The 19,043-nt window shown below is 41.9% G+C and overlaps 1 protein-coding gene across 1 annotated transcript in view; it reads left to right on the top strand.

The window, feature by feature from the left end:
* The first annotated feature begins 319 nt into the window (after window positions 1-319).
* LOC311144833 (LIM domain kinase 2-like) overlaps window positions 320-19,043 on the top strand; it is a 33,390-nt gene continuing 14,666 nt past the window's right edge. Inside the window, exons 1-4 of the mRNA XM_084180986.1 lie at window positions 320-496; window positions 2,676-2,772; window positions 15,137-15,272; window positions 18,489-18,598. Coding sequence (XP_084037112.1) covers window positions 481-496; window positions 2,676-2,772; window positions 15,137-15,272; window positions 18,489-18,598 — 359 coding nt within the window. The 5' untranslated portion in view covers window positions 320-480. The remainder of the gene's footprint in view (window positions 497-2,675; window positions 2,773-15,136; window positions 15,273-18,488; window positions 18,599-19,043) is intronic.

Here is a 19,043-nt window from a genome sequence, read left to right as displayed (position 1 = left end):
GACATACTTGGGAACAGTAGGCTATCCTGCGTCTCCGGAGGACTCAGTCATAACATAAATTGGCATTATGGATGCTCAGGGAATGTCAGAATATAAACTATTAATATATGAATATGGTTGAACTAAAATAATAACGTGAAATCTTTTTGGCAGTAGATGGTGCTACAGTTTCAGTGTAGTGGATATTTGCCTTTTGGGCTCTCCAATTTTCTCCTGTTCCAGGTGTTGCTGTTGCCGATCCCTTCCGGTCTCCGTAAAGGAATGTCAACTGCATGACGTCATCCTGCCAACAAAGTAGGCTATTCCAAAACTAAACGGGGATATTTTCCCTTCTCAGAAAAATTTCACCGGATTTAGACTACCATTTCTATATAAGATTCTTGTATTCGTAGAATGAATAACCCTCAATGTAACTCACACTGGATCACTGTGAGAACTTTCTGAAAAAAAGAACAAATATCGACGACACACAACAATTAGATGGAGGACCTGGAAGGTGAGATGTCTAAACTTCTCGCCCAGTTGATAGTTACTCTTACATGTGGATAACAATGTCGATTTATTTTATTTATACTTGCAATCTATTGTTTGGGGAAAGGGAAGTCCAAGCTAAATCGAGTAGGGGGATGCACGATCTTCTAGACTTGATCCATTTGCGAGCTGATATTGTTTGTCAAATGAGAGCTTGTTATCTGTATCATCATCATCATAACATACATAGTTAACGTTACTTTGTAACAACGGCAATGATTCTGCCATCAAGTTCGAGCTGATGTGTAAAATAATGTTACTTTAACTTGAATTTAGCAGCTTGGATCCATTCATTTCAAAACCCACAGGATTTATTGCATTGGAATCAAAGCCTTGCGAATGCATGCTTTTGTGAGAACAAACGAAATAGCTCAACGAAAGAGCTGGAATCTTTAATTGCTACATCCATTTTTGGACATATATATTAACGATATACACTGAGTATACAAAATATTAGGAACACCTGCTCCATGACAGACTGACCAAGTGAAAGCTATAATCCCTTATTGATGTCTCTTGTGAAATCCACTTCAAATCATATTAGATGAAGAGACAGGTTAAAGAAGGATTTTTAAGCCTTGAGACAGAGACATAGATTGTGTATGTGTGCCATTCAGAGGGTGAATGAGCAAGACAAAATATTTAAGTGCCTTTGAACGGGGTATGGTAGTACGTGCCAGGCGCACCGGTTTGAGTGTCAAGAACTGCAACGCTGCTGGGTTTTTCACGCTCAACAGTTTCCCGTGTGTCTCAAGAATGGTCCACCACCCAAAGGACATCTAGCCAACGTGACACAACTGTGGGATGCGTTGGAGTCAACATGCGCCAGCATCCATGTGGAATGCTTTCGTCACCTTGTAGAGTCCATGCCCCGACGAATTGAGGCTGTTCTGAGAGCAAAGGGGGTGCAACTCAATATTAGGAAGGTGTTCCTAATGTTTTGTACACTCATTGTATACAAAACATGGTTGAAACTATAATGTTAATATCATGGTCAGTCCTTGAATCCATAGCTCAATGAATTTGACAGTGGTTACATTTCTCCAGGCCCATACCTCAGCTTTGTACCAAAACACAGGCGGGGCGACTGGTTTGTTATTGTTTCAATTAAGGATTCTAGCTTTTAAAGGTCCATTGCAACTATTTTTTTCTCAATATCAAATAATTTCGGGGTAACAATTAAGTAGCAATTAATTAAAATGGCCAAAAAGAAAACAAAAATAGCTTCTTAGCAAAGAGCTATTTCTCAAGCAATAATTTTGCTAGGACTGTCTGAGTGGTTTGAGTGGAGAGGGGTAAACTGAAAATGAGCTGTTATTGGCAGAGAAGTTTGGAACTTAAATATTGGTATATTTAAGCAATAAGACCCGATGGGGTGTGGTATATGGCCAATATACCATAGCTAAGGGCTGTTCTTAAGCACGATGCAACGCGGAGTGCCTATATACAGCCCTTTGCCATGGTATATTGGCCATATATCACAACCCCCCGAGGAGCATAATTGCTATTATAAACTGGTTCCCAATGTAATTAAAGCAGTAAAAATGTATATTTTGTCATACCGATGGTACACGGTCTGATATGCCACAGCTTTCAGCATTCAGGGCTCGAACCATCCAGTTTATAATAACTAATTTACCACGTGGTGACGTCACCATGAAAGGACAAAACTCCCTCCCACCAAAACAGGCTGACTTTTCAGGCGGTCTTTTCAAACCGCTCTTACACTGAAAGAGCATTATCACCACTTTCACAATTTCACAGTATTATTCCAACCTCATAGTATGGATATAAGAATGATCCTCAGGCTTGTCTAAAAGTTTTCCTTTTTACTTGAGAATAATTTATAGCCTGAACATTATAATGTAAACAGCCTGTGTCAGCCTATGTTCTACAAAAACATTATCCCTATAATCATTGACCGACTCTATTTGAAATTACTCAAAATTGATTGTTATTATATGTAAGGGAATTTCCCTATATTCTTATTTTCTTCTTAAGAAAAATGTGACTATGCAAAAAGATTACGAGTCACACCTTTGTTCAGTCAACAAAATATATGCAGAAATTCATTGCTACTGTGATATAATTTTATGGATGGATAGAGAATGCTTTTCCTGTAGTGACATAATTGAACCCTACAGGTACAGATGGACGCCACTGTGCGGGTTGCGGGGGAACAATTCAAGACACATTCAATGTGAAGGTTCTTCAAGGAACTTGGCACAATGCCTGTTTTCAGTAAGTTGTACTTTTAAATGTGGATTTCAGTTACATTCACTGTTTAATGTATTTCTTGGATAATTTTTTTGTAGGACTCACTGCAGTAGACACGTGAGCTTGGTTTCCTTATGACATTGAATAAGCAGCAATGAAATCAATAGAGACAATAGATGCACATGCTTAGAAATTGACTTTTGGGTAGTCCTGGAGAGTTCTACCTGTGGAATGTTTTAGCATCATTGTGGGCAGGAATGTTTCCGTTTAGTTTTCAGACCATTCTACAGTGAGGCAGAACTCCTGTACAGTGCATTTATGTACACATCCCAGTGGCAGATACCACCATTCTACTCTTTTGAACCATTGTAGTTAGTACAACAAGTTAACAACTTAGAGGCGGTAGATGTTTGTCGTCCATTTGCCTTTTAAAGGGGAAAATGGTAAACATGTGTAGGAAGCAACACTCACACTTGAATTTGGGTGGGTCACAGGGACACAATGTGAGGAGGATCCCACCACATCTCTGTCTCTCTGGCCTTGATGACTTTGGCCCTGGCAGTTTCTCTTTGTCCTGTGGCTTAATCATTGTCTGGATGGAGACTGACATTAACTATCTGACATTCCCAGGTTACTGGCCCCCATTGAGAAACCTCTGGACTTGAGCTGAACACTGAGGGCAATACAATAGGACATACAGTTCATTTGGAAAGTTTCAAACCCCTTGACTTTTTCCACATTTTGTTACGTTACAGCCTTATTCTAAAATTGATGAACAAAAAAGAAAAATCCTCATCAATCTACACACAATACCCCATAATCACAAAGAAAAAACTGGTTTTTAGAAATGTTTGCAAATTTATAAAAAATAAAAGAAACTTTGCTATGAGACTCAAAATTGAGCTCCTGTTACCATTGTTCATATTTGAGATGTTTCTACAACTTAATTGGAGTCAATCTGTGGTAAATTCAATTGATTGGACAAGATTTTGAAAGGCACACACCTGTCTATATAAGGTCCCACAGTTGACAGTGCATGTCAGAGAAAAAACCAAGCCATGAGGTCGAAGGAATTGTCCGTAGAGCTCAGAGATAGGATTGTGTCGAGGCACAGATCTGGGAAAGGGTACCAAAAAATGTCTGCAGCATTGAAGGTCCAAGAACACGGTGGCCTCCATCATTCTTAAATGGAAGATGTTAGGAACCACCAAGACTCTTCCTAGAGCTGGCCACCTGGCCAAACTGAGCAATCGGGGGGGGGGGGAGAAGGGCCTTGGTCAGGGAGGTGACCAAGAACCCGATGGAGAGCTCCAGAGTTCCTCTGTGGAGATGGGAGAACCTTCCAGAAAGACAACCATCTCTGCAGCACTCCACCAATCAGGCCTTTATGGTAGAGTGGCCAGACGGAAGCCACTCCTCAGTAAAATACTGCCTGTTTGGAGTTTGCCAAAAGGCACCTAAAGGACACTCAGACCATGAGAAACAAGATTCTCTGGTCTGATGAAACCAAGATAGAATTCTTTGGCCTGAATGCCAAGCGTCATGTCTGTAGGAAACCTGGCACCATCGCTACGGGGAAACATGGTGGTGGCAGCATGCTGTGGGGATGTTTTTCAGCGGCAGGGACTGGGAGACTAGTCAGGATCGAGGGAAAGATGAACGGAGCAAAGTACAGAGAGATACTTGATGAAAACCTGCTCCAGAGTGCTCAGGACCTCAGACTGGGGCGAAGGTTCACCTTCCAACAGGACAACAACCCTAAGTACACAGCCAAGACAACGCAGGAGTGGCTTCGGGACAAATCTATGAATGTCCTTGAGTGGCCCAGCCAGAGCCCAGACTTGAACCTGATCGAACATCTCTGGAGAGACCTGAAAATAGCTGTGCAGCGACACTCCCCATCCAACCTGACAGAGCTTGAGAGGATCTGCAGAGAAGAATGGGAGAAACTCCCCAAATAAAGGTGTGCCAAGCTTGTAGCGTCATACCCAAGAAGACTCGAGGCTGTAATCACTGCCAAAGGTGCTTCAACAAAGTACTGAGTAAAGGGTCTGAATACTTATGTAAATGTGATATTTCCGTTTTTTTATATTTAATAAATTTGCTAAAAATTCTAAAAACCTGTTTTTTATTGTGTGTAGATTCATGGGGGTGGGGGTGGGGGTGGGGGTGGGTGGGACAATTTAATCAATTTTAGAATAAGGCTGAAACGTAACAATGTGGGAAAAGTCAAGGGGTCTGAATACTTTCTGAATGCACTGTATGTGGGCAATTCCACGGTAACAGTGTGACACAGACTCAGATTTTTCATAAATGTACAGTACCAGTCAAAAGTTTGGACACACCTACTCATTCAAGGGTTTTTCTTTATTTTTACCATTTCCTACATTGTAGAGTAATAGTGAAGACATCAAAATTATGAAATAACACATTTGGAATCATGTAGTACCCAAAAAAGTGTTAAACAAATCAAAATATATTTTATATTCTTCAAAGTAGCCACCCTTTGCCTTGATGACAGCTTTGCACACTCTTGGCATTCTCTCAACCAGTTGGAATGCTTTTCCAACAGTCTTGAAGGAGTTCCAACATATGTTGAACACTTGTTGGCTGCTTTTCCTTCACTCTGCGGTCCAACTCATCCCAAACCATCTCATTTGGATTGAGGTCGGGTGATTGTGGAGGCCAGGTCATCTGATGCAGCACTCCATCACTCTCCTTGGTCAAATAGCCCTTACACAGCGGGGAGGTGTGTTTTGGGTCATTGTCCTGTTGAAAAACAAATGATAGTCCCACTAAGGGCAAACCAGATGGGATGGCGTATCGCTGCAGAATGCTGTGGTAGCCATGCTGGTTAAGTGTGCCTTAAATTGTAAATAAATCACTGACAGTGTCAACAGTAAAGCACCCCCACACCACCTCCTCCATGCTTCACGATGGGAACCACACATGCGGAGATCATCCGTTCACCTACTCTGCGTCAAATTTGGACAGGTGACTACCTTATGAAGCTGGTTGAGAGAATGCCAAGAGTGTGCAAAGCTGTCATCAAGGCAAAGGGTGGCTACTTTGAAGAATATAAAATATAATATATTTTGATTTGTTTAACACTTTTGTCATTACTGCATAATTCCATATGTGTTATTTCATAGTTTTGATGTCTTCACTATTATTCTACAATGTAGAAAAGAGTAAAAATAAAGAAAAACCCTGGAATAAGTAGGTGTGTCCAAACTTTTGACTGGTCCTGTATGTCAAACAAAAACCAATGTTTGCAAAGGTAAACAAAACAAACAACTCTATGCACAAGGAGTACTTTTAACAATTTACACTGAACATTTTACAAAAACACATTTACTTGAAGACCAATGCAGATGTAAAGTTTGTAAACAGAATTACGGTTTGTGCCGTTCTGTCATTCTGTTTCCAAACTTTGCATCTGCGCTGTGGAATTGCCCATGTAGAGACGCTCAAACAAACAAACTTTTAGCTCCTCTAAAGCTCTGTTTGTGAAATACAATCTCTCAGGTTTTACTTTCCCTGAAGATAATTTCTCGATATGATAATGGGGCTTCAGATAGACATTCCAAGAATGAACTGGTCATGGTCTAGAAGATGACAATGCGCTCCACAGGGTTTTTGTGAGAGGGGAAGCTGGGATTGAGGGCAGAGTCACGGCAGCTCTGTTCATATAATGAGGCGAGGAGAGGGAGTGTGTTTCTGACACTCACTGTGCCCATCCAGCACACAAGGTTACGTAACACGAATGAAAGTGTAGAACTAATGAATAGTTGAATATAACTGAATAGAGTATAGCTGTTTTTCTAGAGCTCTGAATTGTCCCTGAATATAATAAATGAATGAAGTCTAAGATGACCTGAATATTGCATCCTAGCATGAGGTATTTCCGAGTATGTCTCCCTAGAGTAGAAGGGGCTTGCCATTTGTGAGTGTTCCTTATTTTTTCAACTGAAATTAGCCCAAGCACTCAAATTTCAAGCAAAGCTTTTTAGCAGCACAATGTCCTTACATAACCCAGGATTTGGGTCTCTTTCTGTATTTCTATAATTGGCTGTTTTATAGCATCTCTGCATCAGTCAGTTCAAAAGCCAAGCCCTTGATGCAGTTGTGCAACTTTCTCTCTTTCTCTGCCCCCCCCCCCCCCCCCCCCCCCTGCACTGAAACCACCTCACTCATTTTCTGTGAAATGAACTCATCAGATGGAGCATCTGCTTTGGAAAAAACCTCCAATCCAGACTACCATACTGACGCTAAACCAAGTGTGCTGGAGTTCAGCAGTCAAAATCTTCATTTTCCTCAAATGTTAGCCTCTTTTCTGGTAACTTGAGACAAAAAATCCTGTTTTTGAAACATTTAGTCCATTCATTTTGTCCTTGTATTACAGAATAATTTTCACTCTCCATGTGGGACATTGTCAAACTCTAAAGCAACGACAGTAGTTTCCTTTTCCATGTTACCCCCTGCTCTGTTCTATTGTGCACAAAGAGCCCTGCACCTCCTCCAAGTTGTACAGCATTGTTAAAGGCTGCCGTTATCCCTGTTCCAGTAAAGCTGACATTGTCAGGCGAACGTATAGGTAAAGACTGGACAGTGTGTTGTGTGCCCCACTGCCGCATTCCTAGACAGCGAATCAGAGTCGTGGGCCCGCAGCGCCAGACACTGCACAGAGTCCTTTGTTTTTCCCATGGAAAACTGGATCCTGGGTTTCCAGCATTGTAGAATACATTTCAGTATGAATTATCTATGGAACCTCCTTGCGATAGAATTAAGAGGAATGATTTTCTCTCCCTCTCAGAAACTAGTAGTGTAACATGGGAGCACAACAGAGTCACCCTGAGATAAGGGTCCGTGCTATCCGGGATCCTTGGGACTTCATCCCTACCCCATTGAAGTTGAAATGTGAAATGGTTAAGGGGTAGGGTTTGGGGGGGGGGGGGGATTTTTCTCAGCTCGTACAGGAGTAGTAAAGGCCTAGTGCACTATATATATATATATATATATATATATATATATATAAAAGTTTATACTTTTTTTATTGTAATTTATCAAGAGGTGCTGCAGCACACTCAGCACCCCTACTTCCCGCGGCTCTGCATATCGATGTAAACTTGGAATCACTGGATGATATGGTATATGGTCCTTCCTCTACGACTCATGAAACCAATCAGTTTATTAGGCTACAGATGAAATAAGTTACGGGGAACTTAACAGGGTGGGTAAAGTGCACGGTGATGAGGTTGATGATCCTTTCTAATAAATATCAAGGGTCTTATTCTGATGACATGATGATCGATGCTTGACTGCCATTTGACAAATACAAATATTCTCGCTCTTATCCATAATAATCTCATCATGTAGCCTAGCCTAACCACACAGCCTACCTGCACTATCTGCGAGCTGTTGGCTAGAGCGCATGTGCCAAGACCAGAGTAGGCACATTTGCTATTTAACGCAACAGTTTTCATGATGTTGGTAGAGTTGAAAATGCAATGGAAACACATTGCACTTTCGATTTTAATTGGGTACATGAAAACTTAATCCAAAAAGTACATGTTGTGTGCACTACGTCATCACGCACTGATTTTGGTCAGTTTGGTGGAAACACCACTGGTGGGGAAATTAGCATATTTTCTTCATGCGGATTTTATAATATTTGCATGAAAATCTGTCGCCAATTGGATGGAAACCTAGCTTAAGACCAGCTTTAGATGTACTGCCTGCCTGGGAGATTCTAGTACACTCCCAACAAAAGGCATTTGTATAGGCCTTCCACTAGTTATGTGGAATTGAGGAAATCAAATGAGTAATGTTTGCCCGTTGGTGTTTGTCTAAGCAGGGTAAGTCCCTGACATTGTTGGGAGGACCAGTCCTTCCTCTTACCTGAGACACGTCTCTCTGTTTTTCTTTCGTTCTTGGTTGAGAAATGGCACCAGTGTTGTTTATTCTGCTGATTTAGTTTATTTTTTATTCTTTAGATCAGATAATCTTTGTTTTGGTCTTTAGGCTATTTCTTCAGGGACATGACTGTGTACTCTTCAGTTATCCTTTATCCCCCACACTAGGACCGACCAATCCAATGTTTCTCCTCAGGTATTGGGTTGTTTTGGTATGACAGGGAGGAAGGACACACTGACTCAACAGGGACCATCCAAATGTTACATTGTTCAGTTTTACAGTGAAAGTTGGTTTCCCTGATGCACACCTGGAGACAAGACATTCTTCACACCTGTGTGTGTTTGTCAGTGTATATTGTAGCATTGCCTCCTGTTTCTGTCCGTTTCTATGACTGTGTTATAAAAACACTCTGGCTCTTTACACGCACAATGATGATATAAAGGTTGCTCACAAATAATCACATACAGTGAGTGCATGAGACACCCATGAGTGTACATGCAATATTCAGGTTTACTATCACTTAGAGTAGGGCACTACTACTGACCACAGATTGGCTAACACTAAAAATACTCTCAGTAGTATAGAGGAGAGTACAGATTAGGAAAAAGACTAAATCCATTTTTAATTCAGTTCCTTTTTAGTCACTTGTTTAGTTTCATTCTGTAACCGAGATGTATGATCAGGTCAACATTCCGTCAGTCAAAAGGCTCTAATTTGGGCGTTAGGCTAGTCCGAGGGCAGCATTCCCTATTACATACAGCACTCCCCTCACAAATGTGATCTTTATCTGGACAGCCTTTCAGCACCCCTCTGCTTTTCCACACCATCCCTCTGTGCACCAACCTGGTCTCTGAGCATTTCATATTATTCTGTACGTAAATATCATCACACTCCATTTAGTATGATATGTTACGTTTCGTATGGTATGTATTAATTTGTGGATGTCCATCACCAATTTCGTATGATATGTTATGAATTACAATTTGTATTATATGTTACGAAATTGCAAAACTTACAATATGTTACAAATTTGCAAATGTACAATATGTTATGAATTTGCCCAACGTATGATATGTTATGAATTCTAGCTATGCTAGGGGTTAGGGTTAAGTTTATGAGTTCCAGTGGGGGAAAAAAAGTATTTAGTCAGCCACCAATTGTGCAAGTTCTCCCACTTAAAAAGATGAGAGAGGCCTGTAATTTTCATCATATGTACACGTCAACTATGACAGACAACATGAGAAAAATAAATCCAGAAAATCACATTGTAGGATTTTTTATGAATTTATTTGCAAATTATGGTGGAAAATAAGTATTTGGTCAATAACAAAAGTTTCTCAATACTTTGTTATATACCCTTTGTTGGCAATGACACAGGTCAAACGTTTTCTGTAAGTCTTCACAAGGTTTTCACACACTGTTGCTGGTATTTTGGCCCATTCCTCCATGCAGATCTCCTCTAGAGCAGTGATGTTTTGGGGCTGTCGCTTGGCAACACGGACTTTCAACTCCCTCCAAAGATTTTCTATGGGGTTGAGATCTGGAGACTGGCTAGGCCACTCCAGGACCTTGAAATGCTTCTTATGAAGCCACTCTTTCGTTGCCCGGGCGGTGTGTTTGGGATCATTGTCATGCTGAAAGACCCAGCCACGTTTCATCTTCAATGCCCTTGCTGATGGAAGGAGGTTTTCACTCAAAATCTCACGATACATGGCCCCATTCATTCTTTCCTTTACACGGATCAGTCGTCCTGGTCCCTTTGCAGGAAAAACAGCCCCAAAGCATGATGTTTCCACCCCCATGCTTCACAGTAGGTATGGTGTTCTTTGGATGCAACTCAGCATTCTTTGTCCTCCAAACACGACGAGTTGAGTTTTTACCAAAAAGTTCTATTTTGGTTTCATCTGACCATATGACATTCTCCCAATCCTCTTCTGGATCATCCAAATGCACTCTAGCAAACTTCAGACGGGCCTGGACATGTACTGGCTTAAGCAGGGGGACACGTCTGGCACTGCAGGATTTGAGTCCCTGGCGGCGTAGTGTGTTACTGATGGTAGGCTTTGTTACTTTGGTCCCAGCTCTCTGCAGGTCATTCACTAGGTCCCCCCGTGTGGTTCTGGGATTTTTGCTCACCGTTCTTGTGATCATTTTGACCCCACGGGGTGAGATCTTGCATGGAGCCCCAGATCGAGGGAGATTATCAGTGGTCTTGTATGTCTTCCATTTCCTAATAATTGCTCCCACAGTTGATTTATTCAAACCAAGCTGCTTACCTATTGCAGATTCAGTCTTCCCAGCCTGGTGCAGGTCTACAATTTTGTTTCTGGTGTCCTTTGACAGCTCTTTGGTCTTGGCCATAGTGGAGTTTGGAGTGTGAATGTTTGAGGTTGTGGACAGGTGTCTTTTATACTGATAACAAGTTCAAACAGGTGCCATTAATACAGGTAACGAGTGGAGGACAGAGGAGCCTCTTAAAGAAGAAGTTACAGGTCTGTGAGAGCCAGAAATCTTGCTTGTTTGTAGGTGACCAAATACTTATTTTCCACCATAATTTGCAAATAAATTCATTAAAAATCCTACAATGTGATTTTCTGGATTTTTTTTCCTCAATTTGTCTGGCATAGTTGACGTGTACCTATGATGAAAATTACAGGCCTCTCTCATCTTTTTAAGTGGGAGAACTTGCACAATTGGTGGCTCACTAAATACTTTTTTCCCCACTGTAGGTTAAAGGTGAAGGCAGGGTTTCCCAAACTCGGTCCTCGAGACCCCAAGGGGAGCACGTTTTGGTTTTTGCCCTAGCACTACACAGCTGATTCAAATAATAAACTAATCATCAAGCTTTGATATAAGAGTTGAGGTTAGGGGAAGGGTTAGCTAACATGCTAAGTAGTTGCAAAGTAGCTAAAAAGTAGTAAGTAACTCGCAACCTTTGGGTTGTTATTATACGCCCACCCATCCACCCCGACCAACCATCCCACCTTTAAGTAACCATCTGTCTTATGTAACCATACCAAACGTAACATATCAAACTAATTTGAATGTCCCAGATTTACGTTTACTATGTTACGTCTAGTCTATGAGACCAGACTGTGTGCACGGGAAGGCCTGGAAATCACTTTTTCACTCTTTTCCTGCTTACCTATTCTTGCTTTAATCTCTGTGTGTGTAGGCTGCATGTTTTTGGAGCATTGGTTTCCTCACACAATGTACCAGAAGCCATGAACCACCTCCATAAGGTTTAGTCCAAGTAACCAGTAATAAGAGTTGTGTTAAAGAATTAACCATTGTAAAAGGGAATTTACCTGCCTAATCTCCAGGAGTGGATTTTCTCTCCAAAGGCTGATGAACCAGAATCAACGCTACTGCAGGTTAATCAATAACTGTGATCCATAGGCCCAGGCCTGCCCACAGACCCAGGCTAGCAGTGGGATGTTCTGGTGCTTTATAAAGGGCAAAACTACACCAAATCCCGAGAAAGGCAGGTGTTTGGCATATTTGTTAAGACCGTTACCTCAATGTTTGTCTGTTGCCAGTTTACCGAGTGTCCTCCAGTCATGGGGCCTCATTTATAACCGTTGTGTAAATTTGAAGCAACATTTCTGCGTGCGCGATTTCTGAAAAGTCCACACACGCCATATTGAGATTTATAAACTTGGCGCACGCCATACATAGGCTACGCATGTTTCCCGTTATAAATCAGACGTCGTAAATCTGTGCACACGTGACGAGTATTAAAACGCCTGGAAACGCCTCCATTCACCTTTCATGGTGACAATAACGCCCTTTATTTGCTGTATCATTTCGAACTATTGGCATTAGGCCACGGCATGCATAATAGTGATTGTTGTTTAATATTTAGTTTATCAATAGATTATTGGGTTCATACAGTATGTACTGCCTTGGTATAGGCTCTGAGATTAAATAGGCAATGATGTCACGCTCCTATCGCACAGCTATACTGTAGCCTACCCATACTGTCAACAATTTTACAAAAGCTACTGGTCTATTTACTGTGTTGGCAGAATGTTTTAATCTTTAGCATTCATTTATTCTGTATCTGGAAAAGGACTGTGTCCATTTCTGAATGAGAAAACAATGGCACCTTCTCGTGGACCTGTCAGCAGAACGTTTGAATTCAACAATGTTTTATATCTACTTTTTCCCCAACCTAAATATGATGGACTGGCCGCGAATTCTGAAACATTGTCGGGCAGGCTACTAAAAAAAATGCGATTACAGTACTTACAGTAATTAGTTCTAATTCTCGTAAATTTTTGTTCTACTTTACTTTTTCAATTAATTTTATATAGTACTAATGATATTAATTACTGCATTGTTGGGAAAGAGCAAGAAAAGGCATTTCACATGACAATAAAAACTTGAAACTTGATACATAGGCCTACTTCAATGTAAAAGATCAGCTGTTAAATTCGACTGTATACCAGTATTATAAACCGCGCTGCCTATGATATTGCAAAACTTGAAATACATACTGTATAGCCTATCTATTTACTAGGCTACTAGGTCCAATTAAATGAGAAATGCTCATGGTAATTTCAAATTTGTTGTATGGCTCCTTCAGGAATATGAAACCATCACGGCCAGAAAAGGTGAGGAATATATTCTGCAATGGTTATGAAAATAAAATGTCTAATAAGATTCCTATGTCTAATTATTTTACATTCTAAATATAAAACACATAGATTTTAGCTCTTCTCACTAATGGCAAATGGTTGCATCCTTATTCATATGTTTCCCTGTTAGTTTTTTATGAATAAGCTTTTCATCATATCCCCCATTTGCACAAAATATTTGCCAGCTTGAAATACAATATTTCAACCACTAGCAGATGTGCTTACACATGGTCTAAAGTTTGCAGGGAGGTGAGCACATTCTCACTTCAAGTAAAACATTTGAAATGCCAATTTTTGCGTGAGAACTGGCACATACACATTTTGGGGTATATTTTGTATATATGCACGGTTTATAAATGAGCTTTCAGATGAATATCAGTCAGTATGCAGAACTGGCAACCTCTTCTTCACAGAGATTATGTGTAAGTGGGTTGCCAGTTTAGTGACCTAGACTAATCTCTTTGAGAGAGGTTTAAAATTGATTGTGCGCCTGACACAGCTTAACCTGGTGCCACAATTTTGCATAACCTGTGACACTATCTGAAGGTACGTTCATAGCCTGCAGGTGCTCCCTGCTCTCTCGGCAACTTCAGCATTCCTAACTCTCTGCCCATTCTGTCTCTATTGTTAAAGCCATACATTTCTGCCTGATTTGCCAAGTTTCTCTCCAGTCAAGGATATGGATCAATCAGCTCTGGAGTAGTGGTGTGGCGGGAGAATTGCTTTGCGAAAACTGAAGGAAGGTTTTTGTACAACAACATAATAAAATCAAGCATCACTCAACTAGAAATTCAGACACATCAGTGCATTCACCACATTTGTTGTTGATCCCCCTCCACCAGGCTGTAGAGGGTTGTCGGGGTTTCTGTCAGAGAGGTGTTTCAGCCTCCTCAGAAACAACTGGAACTCATTAAGATGCTGGAATGTGGCTGAGGATGGGGAGAGCTGAGGGCAGCCTTTGGTGTTAGAGGCTGGTATTTACTACAAGGTTAATGATCAGCGTTTCCCAAGGTCTGCTGCTTATCGCTTTATTCTTCTGGGAAACCACAGCCCTCAGGTAGACACTGTGTGTGTAGTCGCTAGTCACCCTCTTCTCACAGTGTTACCTACCTTGTGCTGGAGCACACCAACGAGATGTGACATGTCTACGGAACAAGGTAACCTACTTCCTTTAAATCGTACCCGGACGATCAGAGACTAGTAGATACCATCATCCTAAAGAAAGGCCTGAAGCAACCGCTGCACTCCAGTGCAACCTGGGAATGGAAAGTATCATGTTCACCAGTGTAATTTCTCACGAGATGAATTGCTTCTGCTGCACTGTCTACTGTGCCAGTGCCTCTAATTAAGGGATAATTTCACAGTCACTTTCTTTGTAAAGAGGATTGGTTGAGGGAAAGTGTACAGACAGGTCAATTGTTTGGGTGTTGGTTAAACTATTTCCAATATTACCTGACTTAGATCGCACACTAAGTCCCCAGTGTATTTGTCTTTTCTCAGATGCTGTTTTCTTTCAGGATCTTTTGCTAGTTATTCTGCTCTAGCTTTGTCTCCTGTTTATTGGTTCTATATCTGCATGTCATCTCTCAGACTCTCCTCCATTGTTTGAGTGGTGGGAATCTCTGCTCAATAGGAATCTTTCAGAAATCTAACACAAGCCTTTGAGATTGTCAACAGGTCTTTGAAATACTCCCAGGCTTTGTAGTGAGTCTCCTCTAAATCACCTTGAAACAGATGCTCTACACTTGATATGGTTTCTGCTGAAAGGATCCATATGTCCACTCTTCTCTCTTCATTTCCTGCAGAGGTAAAGTGTTTTTTCCCATCCACAGGTGCTCGGAGTGCTGTGACCACCTGACCAACTGGTACTATGAGAAGGATGGCAAGCTGTACTGCCGTAAACACTACTGGGAGAAGTTTGGAGAGCTGTGTCATGGCTGTTCTCTGCTCATGACTGGACCTGCCATGGTGAGTCACCCCACTCCATCCTCCTCACTGTCAGTAGACACTGAGACTATGGTTTGTCATTTCCACATACCGGTGTGATCCTGGAGCTTCTGCGCACCTGGTCCGTGCTATCACTGTGTGAAACCAAGTGATAGCATTATATTATTATTATATTATTTTATTATTATAAACCAAGATGAACCCTGGTTGCCATTGAGGTTGGCCCAGGATCCAGAGTATCAGGTATTAGAATGCAGTAGGCTTCAGGCTTGGTTCACTTTTAGATCTCATGGAACATGAAGACAACAGTGTTGGTATGTAGAAGAGTCAGAAAAAGCTGTACATTTGATAATATATTATTAATAATTCACTGTGAGGATTACTATTGTATTCAGAGGTTAGATGTGTAGGGCCACACTCGGCTAACACCAACTCACAGGGAATCACTGTTCCTTGATATGAGCTCAGTGTGTTGTGCAGCAATAGGATCTGTTTTTCTCCATGTGTACAAATGAGGGAACTGTCAGCTTCACCCACTTTTCCCCCTCTACTCAGCTTTCAGCAGAATCCCTAGAGGGAAGGCTAAAGCCCTCTGTTGTAACAAACATCTCCTTGGTGATTGAGGTCAATACTTATGTACAGGAGAGGTCATGGGGGCTGGCCTCTGGCTAAGCAGTAATCATCCACACAGAGCAGCCATGCTCTGCATCCTGGTTGCTTTGAAAGATGGCAGACTGAACCTGAACTTTCTCTCTGTGTTAGTTAGGTCCCCCATCACAATGTGTGTGTCTGTGTGTTAGTTAGGTTCCCCCATCATGGCCCCGCTCTGTTTTCCTCTGTACAGTCTCCACAGTTCACTTCCCCCAGCACATAGTGAACTTCTGGGGGGGAAACGGAGAACAGTGAGTGGTTTTGGAACCAGTCCATCACCTGATTCAGTCCACTGCGGTGGAAAGGCAACAGATACTACCCACATTGCACCGCCAGTCTGCCACCAGACCACCACAGTGTTTATTGGGGACGGTTTTTGAAAGATCAAGTATCTGTTATTAAGGGAATGTTAGAATGTTTAGGCTCGACTGCGTTTGTCAAATCAATGTTAATCTTTCAGGATTAGACCATGAGCTCATGGTTATGCTATTAAAGAGTAGCTGAAGGCTGGATATCGGTTAGCTTACTTCTTGTTTCATCAGTGCTATGGAATTCCCATACCCCATGCATAGGGGTTGGAGTGCTGTGCTTTTTAATGGAACTTCATTTTAACAGTGTTATGGGCCCCATTAAACCAGGTCTATATACAACTAGAACTGCTGAAAGCACAAACAATTGCTGGTCACAAAAGGGTCATTTCGCTTTAACTAGATTAAAGTGGGCCCCAAAATGAAGTATTTTTTTTAACCTGAAGTTTGCCAGTATGCAATACACATAATGGGCCATCTATTTGGTTTTGGACACATTGGCTCTGTAAGCGAAGTGCCAAGTATTTCTGGCAGGGTTGAATTGGCAGCCTTCTCTTACCCAGCAGCCGAACCAACACTGCGTAAAATCGTCTAGCTGTTGGGTCTCTCAGGAGAGGAGAGTAGTGTGGAGCAGGCAGCTACTTAAGGCTGTTGTGTGTTTGTGGGGCAGGCTATGGCACCAAATGCCATTTTGTTCTCTGGTGAGGAGATCGTCGCATGCCATTTTTAATTTCAGTTTGCCTACTTTTCTCTGTGGCTGTGGAGACATTTTACAGTTCTGACACAAGTTGTAAATCCTCTTAAATTAGACCGCTTTTGAATATCCTTATTTTGTTCTTTTTCAATTGGTAAGATGGGAAATGAATAGAGACCAGCTTCAGTGTGATGTGTAAGACAATGCAGAGACATTGCCTCTGGATTCATGTTGGTTATACACACACGCACACACACACACACACTAGCCTCCCCTTGCCGAGAGAGCCTGCGCACACACACAGACACCTATGGACTATGACACAGCTGTGTGTGTCTAGCTGGGGCTCCTTCAGGCTGTTTCTGACTGGGGTCAGTGTGGTAATGCTTCAGCCTGGAGGGAGGGAGGGAGCCACAGACACACACATGGATTACATCACTCAGCCTAATCCTACTGCTGCCTGCACCAGCAACAAGATCCTTTCCCAACACTTTTACTCATAGCAGCCTACAATGAAGAGCTGGGAGAATGGAAAATATTATCCCACTTCAAAGACTACAGGTTTTCATTAATATCTTCACATTCTTATAAGTTATCCTGTTTTTAAGTAATCTGGTGAAGAGCTTACGTCTTGGGACAAAATCTCTAACCAAAATTGAATTCAAGTTCTAGAAAGCATTGCAGCTCTTTTTGTTGTTGTTGCAGGCTTAAGACTCCAATGAAATTGAAGTCTGTTAACACTGACTGGTTTAAATAGATTATCTCCCCAGACTCTCCAGGCCTCATGTACAGGAGCAGATTTTCCAGCTGCACGCCCAGCCTTAACATCACGTGATCACTTCAGATCCAGGAATGAAGTTCAAACCCACATGAAGTGGCCTCTGAACCTCCTCAATGGCACAGGCCCTGTGTGTGTGTGTGTGTGTGTCCCTTGCTTCAGGAGGTGGATACTTTGTCTCATTTAGCATGAGAGCAAGACCAACAGATTGGGAGTGTGTAAGTTATAGAGAAGTAACATGTGAATGAGTAAGCTGGTGTACATGCGTGGGAAAACCAGACTTTCATTCAGAGTTAGTGAAGGTGTGAAAAGAGAGCGTCAGCGAGAGGCATGCTGTGATTAGAGAAGGCAGTGCTTGGGTCCCGGGGAAGTGGATGACATCATAGCAGATTCCAGATAGGCTGAGAGTGGAGCAGGTGTTACTGAATGTGTCACTGCCACAAAGAGAGGAGGATAGCACACACACAACACCACACATCACCATCTAGCACACAACACCACACATCACCATCTAGCACACAACACCACACATCACCATCTAGCACACAACACCACACATCACCATCTAGCACACAACACCACACATCACCATCTAGCACACAACACCACACATCACCATCTAGCACACAACACCACACATCACCATCTAGCACACAACACCACACATCACCATCTAGCACACAACACCACACATCACCATCTAGCACACAACAACGGACAGTACAGAACAGCACACAGCACAGTGTTCTCTCCATGAAGCTGGAACCCCATGTGAAAGACAACCCCACCTGTATCTGTTCTTCCAGGTGGCCGGAGAATACAAGTATCACCCAGAGTGCTTTGTGTGTCTGAGCTGCAAAGTGGTCATCGAGGACAGGGACACCTATGCCTTGGTGGAGCGCTCCAAACTGTACTGGTGAGAGTTGTTTTAATTCTGTATAATTATTTTGTTGTTTAGTCTGATGTTGATAGAGGGAGTTTAGGGAATGTGATTTATGTTATTGAAAACAGGCAGCAACACTCTATTTCTTTTAGGAATCTGGTGTGTCTGTCACACCTGAGCCCCCTCTACGTTCTGACTCTCTCCATAATCCTCCTTCCTGCTCTCTCCTCTACATATATTTCTCCAATAAAACTTTACTGTTCCCAAAGGGCAATTATTTTGAAGCAAAGTATAGACAACAGACATAGGTAAGGAAGTTGGAAGTAGAACACTTTGATGTTTGAACACTTTGATGTTTGAACACTTTGAACCACTTTCAACTGGTAAACATTTTAATAACATCATCATTATCCACAACAATGACCCTTATTCCTTGTTTTTTCTCTCTTCCTCTTCCTCCTCTTCCCTTCTCCTCCTC

This window comes from Coregonus lavaretus, assembly GCF_964263955.1.
Source record: "Coregonus lavaretus genome assembly, chromosome: 17".
NCBI lineage: Eukaryota > Metazoa > Chordata > Actinopteri > Salmoniformes > Salmonidae > Coregonus > Coregonus lavaretus.
This window is presented reverse-complemented; position numbering and strand designations above follow the sequence as displayed.